The sequence below is a fragment of the Ovis aries genome, chromosome 21, assembly GCF_016772045.2.
Source record: "Ovis aries strain OAR_USU_Benz2616 breed Rambouillet chromosome 21, ARS-UI_Ramb_v3.0, whole genome shotgun sequence".
NCBI classification, from domain to species: Eukaryota; Metazoa; Chordata; class Mammalia; order Artiodactyla; family Bovidae; genus Ovis; species Ovis aries.
This window is the reverse complement of record NC_056074.1, coordinates 6,529,576-6,554,284: the sequence shown is the minus strand read 5'-3', so window position 1 is coordinate 6,554,284 and position 24,709 is coordinate 6,529,576. Positions and strand designations below refer to the sequence as shown.

General features: G+C 39.9%; 1 protein-coding gene across 2 annotated transcripts in view; it reads right to left on the bottom strand.

Annotated features, from left to right (window-relative positions):
* Nucleotides 1-24,709, bottom strand: part of GRM5 (glutamate metabotropic receptor 5) — a 644,237-nt gene that overhangs the window by 177,659 nt on the left and 441,869 nt on the right. For both annotated transcript variants that reach the window (XM_042237642.2, XM_060404226.1), the window contains exon 4: nucleotides 6,505-6,740. In XM_042237642.2, coding sequence (XP_042093576.1) covers nucleotides 6,505-6,740 — 236 coding nt within the window. The remainder of the gene's footprint in view (nucleotides 1-6,504; nucleotides 6,741-24,709) is intronic.

The window sequence follows — 24,709 nt, the reverse complement described above, 5'->3', positions numbered from 1 at the left end:
AAATATATGTGCATGTGCATAATTATAATACATTTTAATTTCATAGAGATTATTGCCTAGGATGAGGTTAAAGAAGAAATGTTTTTAAAAGCTGCTAAGAAAAAATTAAATAAATGAAAGCTGGTAAATTAAAAAAAAAAAACAAAAACAAACAAAAACCACCATGCAGAAGGAAAGGGCAACCCACTCCAGTGTTCTTGCCTGGGAAATTCTATGGACAGAGGAGCCTGGTGGGTTACAGACCATGGGGTCACAAAAGGGTTGAACACTAACTTAGTGACTAAACAATAGCAACATGAAAAAAAAACCATGAAATATTCTCAGTCTCATATACTGTATCATTCTTTTTCTGAGTAAAACCTTCCTAATCTGTATGCAGGTCAAGAAGCAACAAACAGTTAGATCTGGACATGGAACAACAGACTGGTTCCAAATCAGGAAAGGAGTACGTCAAGGCTATATATTGTCACCCTGCTTATTTAATTTATATGCAGAGTACATCATGTGAAATGCAGGGCTGGATGAAGCACAAGCTGGAATCAAGAGTGCCGGGAGAAATACCAATAACCTCAGACATGCAGATGATGCCATCCTTATGGCAGAAAGCAAAGAAGAACTCAAGAGCCTCTTGATGGAAGTGAAAGAGGAGAGGAAAAAGTTGGCTTAAAACACAACATTCAGAAAACTAAGATCATGGCATCTGGTCCCATCACTTCATGGCAAATAGATGGGGAAACAGTGGAAACAGTAACAAACTTTATTTTCTTGGGCTCCCAAATCACTGCAGATGGTGATTGCAGCCATGAAATTAAAAGACACTTGCTCCTTGGAAGAAAAGCTATGACCAACCTAGACAGCATATTAAAAAGTAGACATTACTTTGCCGACAAAGGTCCATCTAGTCAAAGCTGTGGTTTTTCCAGTAGTCATGTATGGATGTGAAAGTCGAACTATTAAGAAAGCTGAGCACTGAAGAATTGAATGCTTTTGAAATGTGGTGTTGGAGAAGACTCTTGAGAGTCCCTTGGACTGCAAGGAGATCCAACCAGTCCATCCAGAAGGAAATCAGTCCTGAATATTCATTGGAAAGATGATGCTGAAGCTGGAACTCCAATACTTTGGCCACCTGATGTGAAGAACCAACTCGCTGGAAAAGACCCTGATGCTGGGAAAGACTGAAGGCAGGAGGAGAAGGGGACGACAGAGGATGAGATGGTTGGATGGCATCACCAACGCAATGGGCATGAGTTTGAGTCAGCTCTGGGAGTTTTTGATGGACAGGGAAGCCTGGAATGCTGCAGTCCATGGGGTTGTGGGGAGTCGGACACGACTGAGCGACTGATCTGAATTGCATCCCTCTATAGTGATTTCTTTTTTCTCCATAGTTTTCTTTTTCACACTTAAGTATTTTGCTCATCTGGGTGTGTATGTATATACGTATACAAGTGTGTGTGTATATACATTGTGGTATGAGGCTACACCAACATTTTTTCTCTATAGTTAGCCAGTTGTACCAATATCTGATTTCATAGGCGTTATTGATGCTTTTGAACTGTGGTGTTGGAGAAGACTCTTGAGAGTCCCTTGGACTGCAAGGAGATCCAACTAGTCCATTCTGAAGGAGATCAACCCTGGGATTTCTTTGGAAGGAATGATGCTGAAGCTGAAGCTCCAGTACTTTGGCCACCTCATGCGAAGAGTTGACTCATTGGAAAAGACTCTGATGCTGGGAGGGATTAGGGGCAGAAGGAGAAGGGGACGACTGAGGATGAGATGGCTGGATGGCATCACCGACTCGATGGATGTGAGTCTGAGTGAACTCCTGGAGATGGTGATGGACAGGGAGGCCTGGCGTGCTGCGATTCATGGGGTCGCAAAGAGTCGGATACAACTGAGCGACTGAACTGAATTGACTGATGGCTATTTAGTGGAAGTCTTCCAGGCACTGGCGTTCCGATGGCTGCCTTTCTCAAAGATTGTTGTTACATGAGTTTTCTATTGTTTTACTTTTGTTACTGATACAGTCATCAATACTTTAGTGGGAAACCAGAAGAGGCTCTACAAAAGACTGCTATCCAGGTGTTACTATAAATCATTAGTTTAAAGAAAAATAAACTATACTTAGAAAATTGTACTAAGGTAATGTTAGTGTAATCACTTAGCTGTAATCTATCAGGAATTAATTCCTAGGAGTTGATCTCTAAGATGGCTCTACTACTTATTCAGTGTTAAGTGTTTTCTGTTAAGTGTTAAACTTTTTGGTTACTCAGAGCTTTTCCTTTAGCTCATTCTATATAAGGCTACTGCTAATTTTAGACTCAGATTCATATAGTTCTCCTCGCTCTTATACTTTGCCTTTCAAGAAGTTTCTAAAAACAAAAACAGCAGTTATTCAGCTATGAGTATTTCTACTCTTTGTATCAAGTCATTTTGCTTATTGACGTATCTGTTAGATTTGGGTGCTATAGAGAGTGAATAAGGTGAAGATTTCTTGCCTGTCATGAATTGTAAACTCCAACTTACCTCTCCAACTCAAAAATGGTTGTCTTATACACACTGCTTGATGAAAGTATATTTAGGAAAACACTACTCATATTCAGTAGTGTTACAGAATAAACTACCTGGGGTCTTTTTCAAAATGTAGATTGGGATATTGACAGGACATTTGAGTAAATAAGGAAATATGGTCAAAAGTAGAGATTACTGAATATTGAGGTATCTATTACTGTATTCCATATTATATACAAATAACATTTATTTTTTTATTTTTTGTATTTTTTGCCTATATGTTAACTATTATAGAAGGCAAATTTGATTGTGATTTTTAAAACTAAAATAGTCTCTCTCTTTAGTGTAGTATGGACTTCCTTTGTGGCTCAGCTGGTAAAGAATCCACCTGCAATGTGGGAGACCTGGGTTCGATCCCTGAGTTGGGAAGATCTCCTGACCAAGGGAAAGACTACCCACTCCAGCATTCTACTATACAGTATTCTGTATAGTCCTCGGGATCGCAAAGAGTCAGACATGACTGCGCGACTTTCACTTAGTGTAGCGCATAAGCTAAACTTCAGACCTGAGTGTGAGTGTCAGTTCTGGTGTTTTCCTGAGCAAGTTGTTTTGTCTCTCTAATTCTTGGTTTTGTTATCTTTAATGATAATGACAGTTCTTCTGTCATTGAGAAGAATAACGGAGGTATTACATATCCGTGTTCATCTTTATGTACACGGATGACACCTGTTGACAGATAAGATTCCAGGGGGGTGGGACTAAAAGAATGCTTTTCCATAGAGTGAGGGACAGCCCCTGAGCAGAGAAATCACATCAGAGTGTTCATGGGAAACACAGAGCAGCAGCAACAATTTCAAATGGAGAATTTTATAGAATAATTTCCATAGAAATAATGTTTCCATGGAAATCAAAGAGTTTTTCAAGACTGTATGTCAAAAAGCCTCCAATAGAAAAAAAAAAAAAGTAAGAGAAAGAAAGGATTATTTCCAGGAGAGGACATTTCAGACAAAAAGGAGTTGGGGAGGAAGAACCCTAGTACAAAAGAGGGTGAAGACCAACTGGAAAAGTTTACTTAGCCACACTGGTTAGGGGCTGTCACTGAGTCCTAACTAAAGAGGAACCAGAAATGAGATTGGATCTGCAGCTGACCCTCCAAAATGCCTCCAGTGTAGCTACATAGAGTTATCTGTACACAATCATAGGATCGGTGCATAGAGGCTGTGTGCTCCCCAGATCTCAAGGGAAGAAAGAAGTCTGTGTCCTTCAGAAACTGGATGGACTTTCTGATGATGGCCATTCTGACTGTTGCGAGATGGTACCTCATTGTGGTTTTGATTTGCATTTCTCTGATAATGAGTGATGTTGAGCATCTTTTCATGTGCTTATTAGCCACCCCTATGTCTTCTTTGGAGAAATGTCTGTTTAGGTCTGCTGCCTAGTCTTTGATTGGATTATTTTTCTGGTATTGAGCTTCATGCACTGTTTGTATATTTTGGAAATTAGTTCTTTGTCGGTTGTTTCATTTGCTGTTATTTTCTCCCATTCTGAGGGTTTTCTTTTTACCTTGTTTTTAGTTTCCTTCATAAGCTTTCCTTGCAAAAGCTTTTAAGTTTAATTAGGTCACAGTTGTTTATTTTTGTTTTTATTTCCATTACTCTAGGGTCATAGAGGATCTTGCTGTGGTTTATGTCAAAGAGTGTTCTGCCTATGTTTTCCTCTAAGAGTTTTATAGTTTCTAGTCTTACATTTAGTTGTTTCTTTAATCCACTTTGAATTTATTTTTGTGTATGGTGTTAGGAAGTGTTCTAATTTTATTATTTTACATGTAGCTGCCCTCTTTTCGCAGCACCGCTTTTTGCATTTAGGTTGGTTCTAATGTGGTGGACAAACCTAGAGCCTATTATACAAAGTGAAGTCAGAAAGAAAAAGACAAATATTGTATTTTAACACATATATGTGGAGTCTAGAAAGATGGTAGTGATGAACCTATCTACAGGGCAACAGTAGAGATGCAGACATGGAGAACGCACTTTTGGACCCAGTCGGGGGAGAGAAGGTGGGATGATTTCCGAGAGTATCATTGGCACATATCTATGGCCATATGTCAAGTAGCCAGCCGGTGGGCCTTTGGGCTTCCCTGGTGGCTCAGACGGTAGAGTCTGCCTGCAATACGGCAGACCTGGGTTTGATCCCTGGGTGGGGAAGAGTCCCCAGAGAAGGGAATGGCAACCCACTCCAGTGTTCTTGCCTGGAGAACTCCATGGAAAGAGGAGCCTGGTGGACTACAGCCCATGGAGTCACAAAGAGTCAGACATGACTGAGCTACTCATGCACGCAGTGAGAATTTGCTGTATGACACAGAACCCAAAGCCAGTGCTCTGTGACAGCCTAGAGGGAGGGGTGGGATGAGGTGGGAGACAGGAGGGAGCTTAGGAGGGAGCTTAGGAGGAAGGTGATGTATGTATACCCATGGTGGATTCATGTTGATGTATGGTGGAAACCATCACAATATTGTAAAGGAATTATCCTCCAATTAAAAGTAAAATAAAATTTAAAAAAATTAAATTGAAAAAAGAAACTGGATAGAACTGTGAAAAATATAAACTTGGGTATAAAAATTGTGAAACGGAAGTCACAAGTTTATATTCACACACTTTTTTTTCATGAAAATAAAACATAAAAACAAAGGAAATGAATAAGCATTTGAAGACTCTGGACAAGAGTTAGCAGTATTTAAAGCAGGAGAGAAGCAAATGTAGTTTCACAGCAGGCTTCTGTGGTTTCTGGATTTCAATGGGCAGTATATCCCACCCCAGCATTCCTCTCCACCACTGCTAGATTAGGAACTTACATGAGGCTGCCACGTTCTTGCTTTCCCAAATACTGACATTTAAGTCATCACAGATCAGCACTTACTACTTCATTCATTTCACAAAAGAAGGGACTGATAGAAAAAACATAGTATGGATGTGAACTCAGGAGAGGCATTATAAAGAAGTCCCTACATTGTTCCTATTTTCCTCATTTCGGTGCTGGTGACAGCTTCTCTGTAGACTGGAATTAGTTCCTGCACTAGGATTTCCACCTCAACCTCATTGTTCCAGTGCACTCTTCTGTTCCAGCATCATGATAAAGGCATTACACCACCAACTAAAACATTTCACTCCTTTGCAAACACATATGAGGTGCTTGTTACACAATGCGGGATAAATCAGTCTTAGCAAACCCTTTATTGGTTTTAACAAATCTTAACCTTTGCATTTTGACGTACAGATCAATATTGACCCTATCTGGTTATTACGAGTCCAGATTCCCTTTGGATTTGCTACAAATAAAACTGACCAAACCTTTTGTTTAAAATTCCTATTACGTCACGCACAACACTGAAGTGCAGCTTTTATTGGCATCATGGTCTCCCTAACTAGACAATAAATCCCTTGAGGGCAGGATCTAGTTTTCCTCATCTTGTTACCCTTACAACTAAAGGATTAGTTGTGAATCTTTATAAATAATTTGAATGGCTCTGCTTAGTTTATGTCTCCTGGAACATCATAATTATACATAGCAAATCCTTGCTACTGTTTCATAGTTTCTTGATGGAAGTGGGAATTGGCTCCATCCTTCAACATTCACTCATTCATTTTTCAGACATACATGAAATCCTCGCTATGTGCCTTCCACTGTGCTAATTGCCAAAGATAATCAAAATAACCAGAATGTATTTCTTGCCTTCAAAGATGTCAAGAAGAGTTCCTTTCTGGAGCTCACATTAGCTTTGTAGCACACTGCCAATATCCTGAATGATAGAAACAGTTTGAAATCTTAATAGAGTGAACATTTACTCTCTTATGTTTTCTTATCCCTCTAAGCAGCAGTACCCACTCTATATAAGAGCCCTCCTTTCTAACAGATGACAGCCGCTATCCTCATAACACAGCTTACTTAAACTGGAGCCTGAGCCTTACCCACTTTAAGTGAAAGAATAAATCTGCTTACTATTGCAAGTCTTGTTGTATTTGCTGTTCTCCTGTGCAAACCCTTCCAGCCGGCACTGAAAGCGATGCTGCCAGAATTCTTGAAACCAAGGGTTTCGGAGGTTTGTTTCTGGCCGGAGCTTCAGATAATAATCATCAAACCACTTGACGTCGGGAGACTGGAGCTTGATTGTGATTCCACCGACAGCTTCTCGCTGATAGCCATCTGTCACATCATACCTGTCCGCCCAGCCGTCACTGTGGGGAAACAAAAACCCCTCAGCTCAGAACAGGTCTCGTCTGAGAAAATGACGCCGTTTGCTATCGTTTTGAAAACATTCACCAGTAAATGGCACTCAGGCCACACTACGGTCTTACACTATACGACGTGATTATTGGGATAGCAGCTTGGTAGGATAAAAAATGCAAAATACAATGGAAACTTCGCGTCTAAGAATGCTGGGAGGTACTGGTCTCACTTACCTTGAGAATAACCTTATGCTTTTGGCAGAATTTCACTGGTTGTAAAATAGAGTATAAGCATGAAAGCTGTATATCACCATTCACACTATTTACTGAATGTTTAATAGCTAGGTTAAATTAATTTTAAGTATATTTCTTTTCCTTTACTTAATAATAAATCATGATAAGGATCATAAAGTAAAACTGAAAAATATTTCTAAAATATACCTAATGTTAATTTAACCAACAATGATATTCATTTTTTTCCCTACATTTTACATGTAATGATGTGTGAGTGTGTGTATGTGATCACTTGTGTCTGACTCTTTGTGACCCCATGGACTGTAGCCCACTGGGCTCCTCTGTCCATGGGATTTTCCAGGCAAGAATACTGGGGAGGGTTGCCATTTCCTACTTGAGGGGATTTTCCTGAGTGGTTAAACAAGAGAAACTTTCTGATTATGGTCATTCTATTAAATATTGATTCATCAGAGCCCAAACTGAAGTCCTTATAGTCCATATCATCTTTCCTATCCCATGGTACTTCTCTAATAAGGATACATGTGAAATACACATTTGAAATCATGTTTTACATTACCAGTATCAGTTTAGACACTCAGTCATGTCTGACTCTTTGTGACCCTATGGACTGAAGCAAGCCAGGCCTCCCTGTCCATCACCAACTCCTGGAATCTACTCAAACTCATGTCCATCATGTTGGTGGTGCCATCCAACCATCTCATCCTCTGTCATCCCCTTCTCCTCCTGCCCTCAATCTTTCCCAGCATCAGGGTCTTTTCCAGTGAGTCAACTCTTCACATCAGGTTGCCAATGTATTGGAGTTTCAGCTTCAGCATCAGTCCTTCCAATGAACACCCAGGACTGATTTCCTTATCATGGACTGGTTGGATCTCCTTGCAGTCCAAGGGACTCTCAAGAGTCTTCTCCAACACCACAGTTCAAAAGCATCTATTCTTTGGCACTCAACTTTCTTTATAGTCCAACTCTCACATCCATACATGACTACTGGAAAAACCACAGCATTGACTAGATGGATCTTTGTTGGTAAAGTAATGTCTCTGCGTTTTAATATGCTGTCTAGGTTGCTCATAGCTTTTCTTCCAAGGAGCAAGCCTCTCTTTAAGCTAGAGTCATTGAAAGAACTTCTTAACAATAGGCCATCAACGATGGTGACAGGAATCATACTCCTGAACATCAATATCATTCTATGTAATGATCACTCAAAGTAACCTAGGAGTTTCAAAACAAGAGTTTGAAATTGGAGTTTCTAGTATAATAGTGTAACAGAATAAGGAAGAGTATTCTAAGCTTATTTGGAAAATACATGAGATAAAACTTTGGAAATAAAAGACATGAAAATGTGTTTCTGTGAAATCTGGACACACCTTGGGGCATTCAGGAAAAAAGTGTCTGACTTCTCCCATCCTTCCTGTCATTTGAAATATGCACAGCTTATGATGTGTATCTGCTTGGACCCAGCGGTACCAACCGTCCTTTAAAGAGGCACATGTGCCCTTTCAAGAGAAGTAAATAAAGTCAAGGGAAATTTAGCAATGAAAAAAGGATAACAACAGAGAAGGGAGAGATGACATGGAGAGAGTTGAGGGGAAGAGCGGAATGGAGCTTCCTGAATGCAAGGCCGGAAAGGGTCTGGAGATAAGCTGGGTGAGGGGGAGTAGGTACAGGGAAAAGTTGAGTGAAAAGGTTTACATTAACAATCATTATTTATTTCACCAATATTCAGGTATTTCTATTTATTGGAATGTTCATTTCTTTTTATCTTCCTCCTAATGCATTTTTGTTTTTTATACTTTTTATTTTGGTAAGCAGAGGGCATGCTCCAATATTTTGGATATAAAATCTGTGTATTATGTAAGGTTTTATGTAAGTAATAAGTTAGAATAAGTAAAAAAAAAAAAAAAGAAAAGCTTTTTTCCGTGTGTTCTGCTATACTAACTCTGACTTAAAAATTGATAATGAGAGTTGTTCCAAAGGTCATAGATTACTCATTAAGATATCATAGGGGCTTAGGATAACTTAAGATTTTTCCGAAGGCATCAGTGGGTGAATGAGAAGGAAGAAAAATAAACCAACAGAAAAAAATAAGCAATTTCTTCCTCTTAAGTCTTCCTTGACAAGAAAAGATTTTATTAAAAATGATCTGTGTTGAAATTCCAGAAACTTCCGTGGCAGATCAGGGAAAAAAATGTAGTGGAATATGTTGTGTCCCCATGTTGAATGTGGTTACTTCACACATTGTCTTCCCTCAAGTTTCCCATTTTCAGCTGCAGAGATTTTATTTAAAGCTGACAAGTTGAAATGAAGTGGGCTTGTTTGCTTCATTTTCTCGCTCTGTTTTGGAGGGTTTATTATATCACTGATAGGAGAGTGTGGGTCTCACTGGCACTCGAGGAGATGCATGGGCGTGCTGCAAATGGGACAGGAAGCCCTGTTTGTCAGGCGGCGGCGTTCTCCAAGAAGGGGAAATTTAAATTGCTCCTTTTGTTAGTGTTAGCTTGCTCTTATGTAATGCTGTGATTATGAGTATTACATAAGAAATGTTAAGATTATAATGGGTCCAATTCACCCTTCACAGTTCATTCACTGAATTTAATGGGGATTGTAAAAAGCCTGTCTTGATAAACTTTTCTGGAGGTAATGTTTCCATTAAAAAGTCAGGACCAGTTTGTTAATTTACTCCTCTCTCATCATGTTCTTCAGCTTTTTTCTTTTTATTTCAGGAATTAATTTCTACATTTAATTTAGCAAAAGATGATCTTTTTTTCAGTAGTATATAAGTAAGGTGATTTTTAAAACAGGTTTGTTCTAGGGATTTCCATTCAACAGCAAAATAAAAACTGTAACATAATTTGTGTGTAAACAGAAAATTCCAGTACCTGTGGACAGAAAAGTGTTATTGTGTTTAAGCTTAGTGGGGAATATTTGCCATGTAAGTCTCAAGAAAGTTCAATCCATATTGGCTAAGTTAGATGGTGCTCTATTGACTTTAGCTTATTAAATATTAACATTTTCATAAAAATGTGCTTTTAAGGCTTGCTTTAAGATGATATGGTATCTCTTAGTAAGGAATAATAAATCTGAAAATGAATAGCCAAGAGAAACTTGAGCTTACCTTTCTACTATCTAATGCTTTCCATTGCATTGTTAGAGTGGACTCAGGATTCTGGCACTACTGTAATGCTTTTGGGTGACGTGTGTGTGTGTGTGTGTGTGTGTATGTGTGTGTGTGTGTGCTGTCAGTCATGACTGCCTCTTTGTGACCCCGTGGACTGTAGCCTACCAGGCTACTCTGTTTATGGGATTGTCAAGAATACTGGAGTGGGTTGCCATTTCCTCTTCCAGAGGCTGTTCCTAACCCAGGGATGGAACCTGTGTCTCTTGCATCTCCTGTGCTGGCAGGCAAATTTTTTTTACCACTGCACAACTTGGGTGACATAAATTTTACCAAGTTAGATAAAAAAGTAGGGGGAGATAAGGAGAAAAACTGAAAATGTACCACATTTAAAGCAGTTTTATATATTTAGTATCTATTCTTTCTTCCTTTCTTTCTTTCTGTCTATCTGTCCCTCCATCCATCTGTCCAGTTTCTCTGTCTTCTAATTGGTGGGCATTTTAACCATCTCCTTATAATCAATTTCATTACTTTCTTTCCAATTCTTTGATATATAGTCATTCTTCATTATTTGCAGATTCTGAATTTGCAAACGCATGGGTTTCCTAAAATTTATTTGCAGCCCCCATTTCAATACTCAGACCACTTTTATGGTCACTCTCAGACATGCTCAGGGCGGCAAAAACTTCGAGTCTCCTGATGTGCATGTTCACAGCGGAAGCTGGACCAGGTGAACCTCTGCTTTCTTGCTTCAGTTTTGCTACTATAAAGACATTTTCTTCATTGTCTATTAAGTGCCAGGTCTTTGTATTTTGTGTTTTTAGCATTAAAACATACACATTACCATATATAAAACAGATAGCCAGTGGGAGTTTATGTATGATGCAGGGCACCCAAAGCCAGTGTTCTGGGGCAACCTAGAGAGATGGAGTGGGGCGGGGGCTGAGAGGGGTGTTCAGGAACTAGGGGACATGTGTGCTAGAGCTGATGCATGCTGATGTCTGGCAAAACCCGCCACAGTACTGTAATTATCCTCCAATTAAACTGAATTTTAAAAATGGTTTTGCTGTTCAAAATACCCCCAATATGTTATCTAGAGTTCCTAATGGCAAGAAATCTGTGAAATGCTTTACGTACAAAGTCAGATGCATTCAGGCATGAGTACAGGGCTGTTTTTCTATGAATTAAATATGAATTCATCAACTATATATGGATGGCATCACCGACTCGATGATAGATGTGAGTTTGAGTGAACTCTGGAAGATGGTGATGGACAGGGAGGCCTGGCGTGCAGCGATACATGGGGTTGCAAAGAGTCAGACGCGACTGAGCAACTGAACTGAACTGAATTGACATATATATATATATATATATATATATATATATATGTATATATAAAGTGTTTTAGATTGGAATATCTATAAAACAAGGTTATATATTGACTAAGTTCACTTCAGTCACTCAGTCTTGTCTGACTCTTTGCAACCCCATGGACTGCAGCATGCCAGGCTTCCCTGTCCATGACAAACTCCCAGTTTACTCAAACTCATGTCCATCGAGTTGGTGATGCCAGCCAACCATCTCATCCTCTATCATCCCCTTTTCCTCCTGCCTTCAATCTTTCCCAGCATCAGGGTCTTTTCCAATGAGTTGGTTCATCGCATTAGGTGGCAAAAGTATTATGGAGCTTCAGCTTCAACATCAGTCCTTCCAATGAATATTTAGGACTGATTTCCTTCAGGATTGACTGGTTGGATCTCTTTGCCATCCAAGGGACTCTCAAGAGTCTTCTTCAACACCACAGTTCAAAAGCATCAATTCTTCAGTGCTCAGCTTTCTTTACAGTCCAACTCTCACATCCATACATGACTACTAGCAAAACCATAGCTTTGACTAGAAGGACCTTTGTCGACAAAGTAATGTCTCTGCTTTTTAATATGCTGTCTAGAATGGTCAGAGCTTTTCTTCCAGGGAGCAAACGTCTTTTAATTTCATGGCTGCAGTCACCATCTGCAGTGATTTTGGAGTCCAAGAAAATAAAGTCTGTCATTATTTCCATTGTTTCCCCAACTATTTGCCACGAAGTGATGGGGCTGGATGCCATGATTTTCATTTTTTGAGTGTTGAGTTTTATTTTATTTTTTTTGTAATTAAAAACCTTTTTATTGAAGTATAGTTGATTTACAATATTGCATTAATTTCTGCTGTATAGCAAAGTGATTCAGTTTTACTTAAATATATATATATATATTTATTTTCATGAGAGGGTTTTCCTTATTTATTTATATCTTCTATAGGCATATTAAACCTGGAGGCCTTGAACTTGGGTTTTCCACAGAGAAGATAATCATTCCAATGTAGAGACACAGTAAGCTCTCCTAAACATCATACTTTTTAAGGCCCATAGGAGTCAAATAACCATTATTTTTTTCATTGTGCTATAGAATAGCAATATTCTCACTATGACATTTGAATCTTTAAAAGAAGTTTGAATTCATCTCAATATAAATTGAGTGATTACATTCCTTTCCTGAGGTCTGTGCACTGAGGAATCTGGGAATCAACCCCAATGCCACTGGATTTTATTTATTTATTTATTTTTATTTTACTTTATTTTACAATACTGTATTGGTTTTGCCATACATCAACATGAATCCACCATGGGTACACGTATTCCCAATCCTGAATTCCCCTCAAATCAGCTTTTTCACTCTCCCCTTTCACTTTCGGTCTTTAGTCCTCTTTGCTTTCTGCCAAGAAGGTGGCATCATTTGCATTTCTGAAGTTACTGATATTTCTCCCACAATCTTGATTCCAGCTTGCGCTTCATCTAGTGCAGCATTTTACATGATGTACTCTGCATATAAGTTAAATAAGCAGGGTAACAATATGCAGCCTGATGTACTCCTTTCCCAGTTTGTAACCAGTCCATTGTTTCATGTCTGGTTCTAACTGTTGCTTCTTGACCTGCATACAGATTTCTCAAGAGGCAGGTCAGGTGGTCTGGTATTCCCATCTCTGTAACAATTTTCCACAGTTTGTTGTGATCCACACAGTCAAAGGTTTTAGCATAGCCAATGAAGTGGAAGTAGACATTTTTCTGGAATTCTCTTGGCTTTTCTATGATCCAACAAATTTTGCCAATTTAATCTCTGGTTTCTCTGCCTTTTCTAAATCCAACTTGAACACCTGGAAGTTCTCGGTTCATGTACTGTTGAAGCCTAGCTTAGAGAATTTAGAGCATTACTTTGCTAGTGTGTGAGATGAGTGCAATTGTGCAGTACTTTGAACATTCTTTGGCATTGCCTTTCTTGGGGATTGGAATGAAAACTGACATTTTCCAGTCATGTGGCCACTTCTGAGTTTTCCAAATTTACTAGCATATTGAGTGCATCACTTTCACAGCATCTTTTTTTAGGATCTGAAATAGCTCAACTGGAATTCCATCACCACCCCTAGCTTTGTTCATAGTGATGCTTCCTAAGGCCCACTTCGCATTCCAGGATGTCTGGCTCTAGGTTAGTGTTCACACCATTGTGGTTATCTGAGTCATCATGATCTTTCTTTTTTTTTTTTTTGTAGTTCTTCTATGTATTCTTGCCACCTTTTCTTAATATCTTCTGCTTCTGCTAGTTCCATTTATTTTTGTCCTTTCTTGTGCCCATCTTTGCATGAAATGTTCCCCTGGCATCTCTAATTTTCTTAAAGAGATCTCTAGTCTTTCCCATTCCATTGTTTTTCTCTCTTTCTTTGCATTAATCACTTAGGAAGGCATTCCTGTCTGTCCTTGCTATTCTTTGGAACTCAGCATTCAGATGGTATATCTTTCCTTTTCTCTTCCATAAGCTCCTTGTCCTTCAGAGGGCAGACAAAATGAAAAGCACAATCACAGAAAACTAATCAAACTGATCACATGTACCACAGCCTTGTCTAACTCAATGAAACTGTGAGCCATGTAATATAGGGCCATCCAAGATGGACCGGTTATGGTGGAGGGTTCTGACAAAACATGGTCCACTGGAGAAGGGAATGGCAAACCACTTTATTATTCCTGCCTTGAGAACCCCATGAACAGTATGAAAAGGCGAAAAGATAGGACACTGAAAGATGAACTCCCCAGGTCGGTAGGGGCCCAATATGTTACTGGAGAAGAGTGGAGAGTAACTCCAGAAAAAATGAAGAGACAAAGCCAAAGCAAAAACCACACCCAGCTGCGGATGTAACTGGTGATGGAAGTAAAGTCCGATGCTGTAAAGAATAATATTGCATAGGAAACTGGAATGTTAGGTCCATGAATCAAGGTAAATTGGAAGTGGTCAAACAGGAGATGGAAAGAGTGAACATTGACATTTTAGGAATCAGTGAACCAAAATGGACTGGAATGGGTGAATTCAATTTAGATGATCATTATATCTACTACTGTGTGCAGGAATCCCTCAGAAGAAATAGAGTAGCCATCATAGTCAACAAAAGAGTCCAAAATGGAGTACTTGGGTGCAGTCTCAAAAACAACAGAATGATCCCTTTTTGTTTCCAAGGCAAACCATTCAATATCACAGTAATCCAAGTTTATGCCCCCGCCAGTAAAGCTGAGGAAGCTGAACAGTTCTATGCAGGCCTACAAGACCTTCTAGAACTAACACCCCCAAAAGATGTCCTTTTCATCATAGGGGACTAGAATGCAAAAGTAGGAAGTCAAGAAACACCTGGAGTAGCAGGAAAATTTGGCCTTGGAGTACAAAATGAAGCAGGGCATAAGGTTAACAGAGTTTTGCTAAGAGAATGCAATGGTCATAGCAAACACTCTCTTCCAACAATACAAGAGAAGATTCTACACATGGACATCACCAGATGGCCAACACCGAAATCAGATTGATTATATTCTTTGCAGCCACAGATGGAGAAGCTTTATACAGTCAGCAAAAACAAGACCGGGAGCTGACTATGGCTCAGATCATGAACTCCTTATTGCCAAATTCAGACTTAAATTGAAGAAAGTAGGGAAAACCACTAGACTATTCAGGTATGACCTAGATCAAATCCCTTATGATTATACAGTGGGAGTGATGAATAGATTCAAGGGATTAGATCTGATAGAGTGCCTGAAGAACTGTGGATGGAGGTTATTGACATTGTACAGGAGGCAGTGTTCAAGACCATCCCCAAGAAAAAGAAATGCAAAAAGGCAAAATGGCTGTCTGAGGAGGCCTTACAAATATCTGTGAAAAGGAGAAGTGAGAGGCAAAGGAGAAAAGCAAAGATATACCCATCTGAATGCAGAGTTCTGAAGAATAGCAAGGAGAGATAGAAAAGCCTCTCCTGGTAGAAGAGCTTGTAGATGAGTGTTAGAGAATCAAGTTAGGAAATGCGTCAGTGGTTAAGGAAACTAACAGAGTTGTATTAGCAGTGGGAAGGAAGAGGTTATTTGTAAGGAATTCTCAGAAATCCAAGGACTAGTTATGTAGAGAATAGTGGGTAGAGGAAGATGTTTATGGCTTATGGGAAACATTAATGATACTGTAAGTGACATTGTCACTCCATATCCTAGGTTAAAATATAGAAAAATAGGTTTGAGTTTGAAAAAGGAGGGAAATGAATACAAGCAGGGGGTCTGCAATGATCCAATTCCCTTTTATATGCTCTCCAGCACTTTGTTTCTCCTGGATTTCTGTTTTCTGCATATAAAATTAATGAGTGTAAAAAAAGCACAGGTTAAAAATCTTCTTTGCTGTGGTACAGTACCGTTTTAATCCACCTTCCGTCTAATCCACCATTGTATTTAGCATTTTGTATGCTGAGAAATAGCTGTTTGCTCAAAAAACGATAAAACTAATGAAAATCATAGGACTCTAAAGATCTGATGCTCTATACAATTATATCCTTATAAACATTTTAACTTTAGAATTATTTTAATTATTTTTATATTAACTAATAGATATTTAAAGCAGGCCAATGATCATGGCTATAATATAATTACTGCAGGGTTTACAATCAGTAGATTTAATTGCAAAATATAATTCTGGAATGTGGAATCCCTTAAGGATCCATGGTAATAAAATATCATTGGAAAATTATGAAGGAAAGGTTTACTAATTATTGAATGTTAAACAGAGTTGCTCAATAATTTAAAAATTTGTCTCTCTTATCAAAATATAAATCTGTTAAATGCAGACAATATGTTCTTTCTTTTCTTTCCTCATTTCGTATTAATATATCTTCTTTTAAAAACTACTGGACCACAAGGGAAGTCCCCTGGTTTCTCTTTGTTTAATCAGTTAGTTACTTTATTTCTGTTTTTGCCTGTCTGGGTATTTGTTGCTGCGCACAGCTTTCTCTAGATGCGCTGAGCAGGGGCTACCTTCTAGTTGCGGCTTGCAGGCTCTAGACTGTGTGCTCGGGAGCTATGGCCGACAGGCTTAGCTACCCCACGGCATGTGGAATATTCCCAGACCAGGGATCAGACCCACTGCCCTGCACTGGCAGCTGGATTCTTAACTGCTGGACCACCAGGGAGGATCCTCAATATATATTTTAAGTTATTGCTATGGGAAACAAAAAATTGTGTAACACAGAAGGGTGAGTTAAGTGATCCTCCAGTAACAGTCTCCATGTACTTTTTATTCCAATTAATAAGCATTTGAATGCATATTATGCATATTCTGTACATTCAAATTGCACAGACACTGTGGGAGCTTCCAGTACATGCCCTCAAGGAGCCGGTAGTCCATTAGATACAGCCTGCTTGAATGGGAGATGCTGACTTCTAGCCCGCTGGAAGCTTCCTCATTTATCCTTCAGACTGAACGTCCTCTTCTCTTTTTACTCAATCTTCCTATTAACAGTACAATTCATTAGGTTCCCAGTCACTGAATCGTCACTTACTGAAAATTACGTTCCAGTCCTGCCTTCCTGAGATTTATTCTCCCATCACCTCAATTAGTATTCTGGGTGTTCCCAAAGTCTTAGTTCTTACATCTATTGTCTCTTGATTTATTTACATGGAAGGCTAATCGCATACTATGGGTAAGGATTGCATTAGCTGAACTCTCAAATGGCAACATGATTATTTAGTATAACTCTGCAGAGTTCTTGGGGAGACATCTGCAATGGGCAAACAACATAAAGAAATCATCTCACAGTGTCAGAAGGAGCAATACCAGACCAAAAATGTAGGCATCAGAATGACTATTCCTAGAAGTTGTGCTGTGCTTAGTCACTCAGTCGTGTCCGACTCTTTGCAACCCCATGGACGTTAGCCTGCCAGGCTCCTCTGTCCTTGGGGATTCTCCAGGCAAGAATACTGGAGTGGGTTGCCATGCCCTCCTCCAGGGGATCCCTCCAACCCAGGGATCGAACCCTGGTCTTCTGCATTGCAGGAGGATTCTTTAACATCTAAGCCCAAGAATACTGGTGTGGGTAGCCTATCCCTTCTCCAGGGGATCTTCCTGACCCAGGAGTCAAACCGGGGTCTCCTACATTGCAGGTGGATTCTTTATCAGCCGAGCTATCGGGGAAGCCCATTCTGAGAAGTTAGTAGTCATTAAATTTGTGTCAGGTGTACATGTATGTATTAGGGAGCTGGGGGTAGGGTTGTGGGTATGCCAGGCACATACAGTTATTCTTGATCACTGAACTCTTTAGTCCCACTTAGCATGATGATTGGAGAAGGCAGTGGCACCCCACTCCAATACTCCTGCCTGGAAAATCCCATGGACGGAGGAGCCTGGTAGGCTGCAGTCCATGGCGTCTCTAAGACTTGGCCACGACTGAGCAACTTCAGTTTCACTTTTCACTTTCATGCATTGGAGATGGAAATGGAAACCCACTCCAGTGTTCCTGCCTGGAGAATCCCAGGGACGGGGGAGCCTGGTGGGCTGCCGTCTGTGGGGTCACACAGAGTTGGACACGACTGAAGCGACTTAGCAGCAGCAGCAGCATGATGATATTGGTACTGCGGAGGCTGTCACACACATGCTGTGTACTGGAGACACTGTACTTGGTTCTTATTCCTCCAGTACATCAGACTTTCCCACCTCCAAGCCTGTGAGTATGCTGGTCCCTCTGCATGGAGAGTCAACCCTTCAACCGCTCCCATTTTTCCTGATTTGATTAAGTCCAATTCATCTATCAAGCAGACAGACTGAACTTGAATGCAGCTTATTAAAACCTTTCTCAAGCTCCCGTTGGTTTAATGGTTCCTTCCTCTCTGCTTACGAAATCCTGTGACGTTTATTTCTTATTCACTGAACAAGTATTGGGTAACTAATAACTTAGATATGTGGGAATGGAGAGGCCAACCAGAAGACAAGATTTCTGCTCTCGTAGAGGTAACATGTTGATGCTTTTGGTTTTGCTTCTGTCATCATATTAAAATTTGGTACCTTCATTTATATTTTCTCTAAATTGACTATAAATTTCATGTTTTGGACATCTTATCCTTATGTTTATTATAATGCCTTGAACATGCTAAATACTTAATGTATGTTTAACATAACATCAGAAAATTAGACTTTAAAAAGCAAATTTCATACAGAGTGAAGTAAGTCAGAAAGAAAAACACCAATACAGTATACTAACGCATATATACGGAATTTAGAAAGATGGTAATGATAACCCTGTATGAGAGACAGCAAAAGAGACACAGATGTATAGAAGTCTTTTGGACTCTGTGGGAGAGGGAGAGGGTGGGATGATTTTGGGGAAAGGCATTGAAACATGTATAATATTGTATAAGAAACAAATGGCCAGTCCAGGTTCGATACAGGATGCTTGGGGCTGGTGCCCTGGGATGACCTGGAGGGATGGAATGGGGAGGGAGGAGGGATGGGGGTTCAGGATGGGGAACACGTGTACACCCGTGGCGGATTCATGTTGATGTATGGCAAAACCAATACAATATTGTAAAGTAATTAGCCCCCAATTTAAATAAATTTAAATTAAAAAAATAAAAAGCAAATTTCAGTGTATAGAGCATTCTTTGCAGATAACTGCCTGTATTCATTTGTAACTGAGGAAACAACACTGTTGGATGTGCTTTATAAAATGACTCTGAAGGGCTGAATTCATGTCCCCTCCAAACTGGTCCTCTCCTCTACCTGATGCTATTAAGGTTAATGAGTACATTCATTAGGCTGCATCTCAGCATTTTTTTTTTTTCAAAATATGTTCACAGCCCACATAATTATTATGGAAACTGCTGTTCTACTCACGTGTAATCATCATATTGCCAAATCTCTTACCAATAGCATTTTAACAGATATTTGGGGACTTTTTTTTTTCCTAATACTAGGAGTCTACTGAGTGGTTGTCTGTCTTTACATAATATTCTTTGCTTTCCTCTCCTGGGGGAGTAAGAGATTAGGATCCCTAAAAAATAATGAAAACAAAGAAAGATACGGAGCTTTTAACTGAAAGTTCTTATGAATGTACACCAGTTAACACTAATGAACTAATTCCAAAATGAACTGCAGTGTAGACTTCTTGAGAAAATGGTTAGGTTATTGACTGAAAATCACCTTATCTCCAGGGCTTGAAAATCTTAGTTTTGTCCCATTTCCAAGGATAAGTAGATCGGAACATTCAAAAGAACGAAGAGATGTCAGGACTTGTGGACTTGTGTAAGTCAAGTGATTTCCATTATATTTGTGTTAGTCCCTCAGATGTGTCCCACTCTTTGCAACCCCGTGGACTGTAGCCCACCAGGCTCCTCTGTCCGTGGGATTTTCCAGGCAAGAATACTAGAGTGGGTAGCCATTGCTTTCACCAAAGGATCTTCCTGACCCAGGGATCAAACCTGGGTCTCCTGCACTGCCAGCAGAGTTTTTACCACCTGAGCCACCAGGGAAGCCCAAATTTCATTATACTACTTTCCTAATTCTCTGCAGGCCTTAGAGGTAATAATTAGCTCTAGTTTTTTCCACTGAGGACATTGAAAGTGAAAGCGAAGTCACTCGGTTGTGTCCGACTCTTTGCGACCCCGTGGACTGTAGCCCCAGGCTCCTCTGTCCATGGGATTTTCCAGGCAAGAGTACTGGAGTGGGGTGCCATTTCCTTCTCCAGGGGATCTTCCTGACCCAAGGATCAAACCCAGGTCTCCTGCATTGCAGGCAGATGCTTTACCCTCTGAGCCATACTGAGGCTCTGAAGAATTAAATAACCCACTAAAAATCCTACTAATCTTTTTTACTCCAACACTCTAGCATTTTCCATACTACCTAGAGCCTCCAAAGTGATGACATGCAGTGACAGTAGCTCTGAGAAATGTTAAGGGGATCATATTTAAGAGGCACATGACGGAGGACAGGAAGCAGAGTGCAGAGCCAGGGATACACGAGTAAGATTCTCACGCCGGTGCAGTCACACCTTCTACTGCTTCAGTCAAAGCTAATCTAGATTGGTGCTGCTGGGATGAGATACTTAAAATATAATGAAGATCCCAAGGGGGTCTCCCAGGCAGTGCTCCTGGTAAAGATCCCACTTGCCAGTGCAGGAGACATAAGAGATATGGGTTCAATCCCTGGGTTAGGAAGATCCCCTGGAGAAGGAAATGGCAACCCACTCCAGTATTCTTGCCTGGAGAATCCCATGGACAGAGGAGCCTGGTGGGCTACAGTCCATGGGATCACAAAGAGTCAGGCACGACTAAGGTGACTTAGCATGCAGACAAGATCCCAAGAAAAGTAGCCTTGAAAAAGGGAGGTAAGTCTTAGTAGGTCTCACATAATCAGGAAAGTCCCTGAAAAGTGAATGTCTTTTCCTGACAAAAGAGATTGAAACATGAGTAGGATCTGGCAGGAGAAAGAGTTCGAGAGGGACTTCCCTCGTAGCTCAGCTGGTAAAGAATCTGCCTGCAATGCAGGAGACCCCAGTTGGATTCCTGGGTTGGGAAGATGCCCTGGAGAGGGGATAGGCTACTCACTCCACTATACTTGCTTGGAGAATTCTCATGAACAGAGGAGATTGACGGGCTACAGTCCATGGGGTTGCAAAGAGTCAGACAGGACTGAATGACTAAGCACAGCACCAAGCTGCAGGAGACACTCCAGTACTGGTTCTGGAGATGGAGGGAGCTGCCCAGTAAGGAGCGCAGGTGGCCGTGAGGACCTCCGTGTGCCCCTGGGTCATGCCAGCAAAGAGTAAGCTCAAGCTGCATCTCAAAGGAACTGAATTCCACCAAAATTTGAATGAGCTTGGTAGCAGATTCTTCCACAAAGCCTCCAGAAAGGAATGCACCTTGGTTTCAGCCTGTTTTCCCCTGATTGGAGAACCCAATTATGCTCTACATAGACTCCTGATCTCCAGAAAGTTCAATAGAATATTGAAAAATTGTTTTATGTAGCTGAATATGTGGTAATTTGTCACCCAGCAATAGACAGTTATTACTCACTCTCCACCTCTTTTCTATGTTTCCTCACTTGGAAGGCTTTGCTGTTATTGTTGTTCAGTCGCTAAGTCCTGCCCAACTCTTTGTGACCCCATGGACTACAGCATGCCAGGCTCCTCTGTCCTTCATCATCTCCTGAAGCTTGCTCAAATTTATGCCCATTGAGTGGGTGATGCCATCCAACCATCTCATCCTCTGCCGCCCTTCTCCCCCTGTCTTCAGTCTTTCCAAGCATCAGGGTCTTTTCCAATGAGTTGGCTCTTTGAATCAGGTGGCCACCATATTGGAACTTCAAATGAGTCCTTCCAAAGAACATTCAGGGTTTATTTCCTTTAGGATTGACTGGGTTGATCTCCTTGGAAGGCTAAGGCATGTTAACATCATAAGTGATATAATCTGACCTAATTCTGGGTTTGATCAGAGCAGACCAACTTCCAGAGACTTAGGGATCACAGAAAATGATGGAAGGTCTTACATACAGAATCCTTGGAACATCCATCCTGCCTCCATTTAGGATTTAAATTAAGGTAGGTATTTCCCCCCTGGTTAAAAATTTTATCCCTCCATGGATACTTCCTTACCGTACACATCCTTCACAGAGAAGCTGAGAAAAATCATTGTAAATAGATTGAGAATTACATAATCTATTGTTTCTCTTGTCATATTACAGCCATTTGGAGAATTGCAGAAATTGCAGCAACTGTGTAAAATGTGCAATATAGTGAGCGAAATGATTCAGTTAAATAGAGAAAGCATGTTATGAATAAGCTATTGTATCCATCGCTTTACATAACCTTTTCTTCCTGAAAGCTTCCTTACTTAGGGTAACTTCCAGTTTTCAGTCTTCAAAACCCTTCCCACTGAATTGAGCTAATTTCTTCTGTTACTCTGTTAACTGAGCACGATGTCCAGCTGGATAGTCAATTATTGGACATCTATTCAATTCCAAGCAGTAAGGCAGACTTTATGATGATGTTGGTGATTATAATTCCCAGTGTCCAATTTGCTTTCTTCCCCTTACCCCTTATAACAGGTCACAAAGGAGTTCATAATTTCAGATCTAAGATGTTTTTCTCTTCCTTTCTTCAACTTCCTCCAGTATTTGATACTGTTTTTTCATTTAGCTGAATCTTGTGACCAACACTGTACATGCCAATTTTCCTGCAGAGTACTGCATAGGAGGGATAAAGAAAAGAAAAACTGGCATTCCCTACCCACTCTTGAACATCAGATTTGGGCAAACAAATACTTATAGTGATAACAACTGTGACCTTGTGAGGTAAATATTTTTACATCTTCACATTTCACTTCAGGCAACTTCAGCTTGAAAAGTAGGAGGTAACCCTGAGTTAAAGAGGATTCAGTAAATTCAGCCTACCTAAATCTAGAAAACAAAACGGAACCAGTACAACCCATCATTGTGGTCTTTGATCCTAATCTGCATCCAAACTTTTCTGATTTTGTCCATGAAAATGTACAGGGGGAAGTATTTTAATTTGTTACACATGCTCACGTGCACCTTGGAATTCATTTCTTTTCTCCCTTCTGAGACTTTAAATAAAGAATTGCCTAAATCACTGCACTCAACTTCTGATAAATTGCCCATCTTTGTAGTGTTAAAATACACTGGCAGAGTTACTAAGGAAGGGCTATTAGCAGGTGCTCAGGAGGCTGATGTCTGTACATAAACAGAATGAACTCTCTTCGGATCCCATTTTACCTGGAGCCAACCTGTTCTTCACTGACCAGTTATCTCCATGAGAAGCACTGAAACCAAGTCCACTATTAACTTCTCACACCCATCAGATCTGGTTTACAAATGAACATAAGCTGGAGAAGACCAGTAAATGATCCAAGATTGTTCAGGGTGTGACATTAAGGTTTAGAAGTAGTCATTATGTGAGAATCCAGGTGACAGTCACAGCCTGAAAGGCTGGAAAATTTAGATGCCACACGCCCAATGATTAATCCAAATAGACTGAAATGGTAAATCACATATTAGAAACTGGACTACTTCCATTTCTAGCTATGATAGATTAGACAAACCTTCGTCTGAAGACAACTACAAAGGCTGGGTAAACTTAAATGTATATAAACTATCAGAAAGCTACTTAGACAGCCAGAACTCAAGGGACCAAAATCCTGGGGAGGAAAAGAAAATGATGTGCTGAGGTTAGACATTCCCTTGAGGAATGTGATACATTTACTGAAAGACAAGGATGACAGGTGAAGAAGCAGATCAAAAGCAGTAGGTGAGGCTCAAGAAACTGTTCTCTCATAATTGAAACTTGGTACCCATGGAGTAGTAACTGCCCATTTTTTCCTTTCCACCGCACCTGGCCAGTACCATCTTACTTTCTACTTCTATGAACTTGACTGTTTAAAATACTTCATATAAATGAAATGGGGCTTCCCAGCTAGCACTAGTGGTAAAGAACCCACCTGCCAATGCAGGAGACATTAGAGGTTCAATCTCTCCACTGGGAAGATCCCCTGGAGGAGGGCATGGCAACCCACTCCAGCATTCTTGCCTGGAGAATCCCATGGACAGCGGAGCTTGGCGGGCTACAGTCCAGAGTGTCCCAAAGATCTGGACATGACTGAAGCAACTTAGCACGTACATAAATGAAGTCATGTGACATTTATCTCTGTGATTGGTTTATTTCACTCAGGATAATGTTTTCAAAGTTCATGTCACATATGGCAATAAGGTGCAACTATCATTGAACAGAGTTTGGCATTTCCTGAAACAATTAAAATATATTAACATATGATTCAGCAATCCCATTTGTGGGTATTTATCCAAAATAATTAAAATCAGGATCTCAGTGAGATATATGCACTGGTGTGTTTTAAGCCACAATATGAAAATAACATCCATAATGTTTATCAGTAGATGAATGGATAAAGAAAATGGAGAAAGGAAATTTGAAGTTTAATATTTTAAAATCAACAAGTTTAATTTACCATGTTAACAAAATAATGGAGGAAAATGTCTGACAAATTCAACATCATTCTGATAAAAAGTCCTCAGAAAGCTAGCTAAAAAAGACAACTCCCTAAATCTGTGCATGAGTGTTTACAGTAAATATAATACAAAAAAATTGTTTAAAGATTTCTTCCTGATATGTAGAACAAATAAAGGATATCTTCTCCTACTTTTCTTTAATATTTTATTGAATCTTGTAGGCAAGTAAGGAAATAAAAGGAATAAATTGTTATTATTCA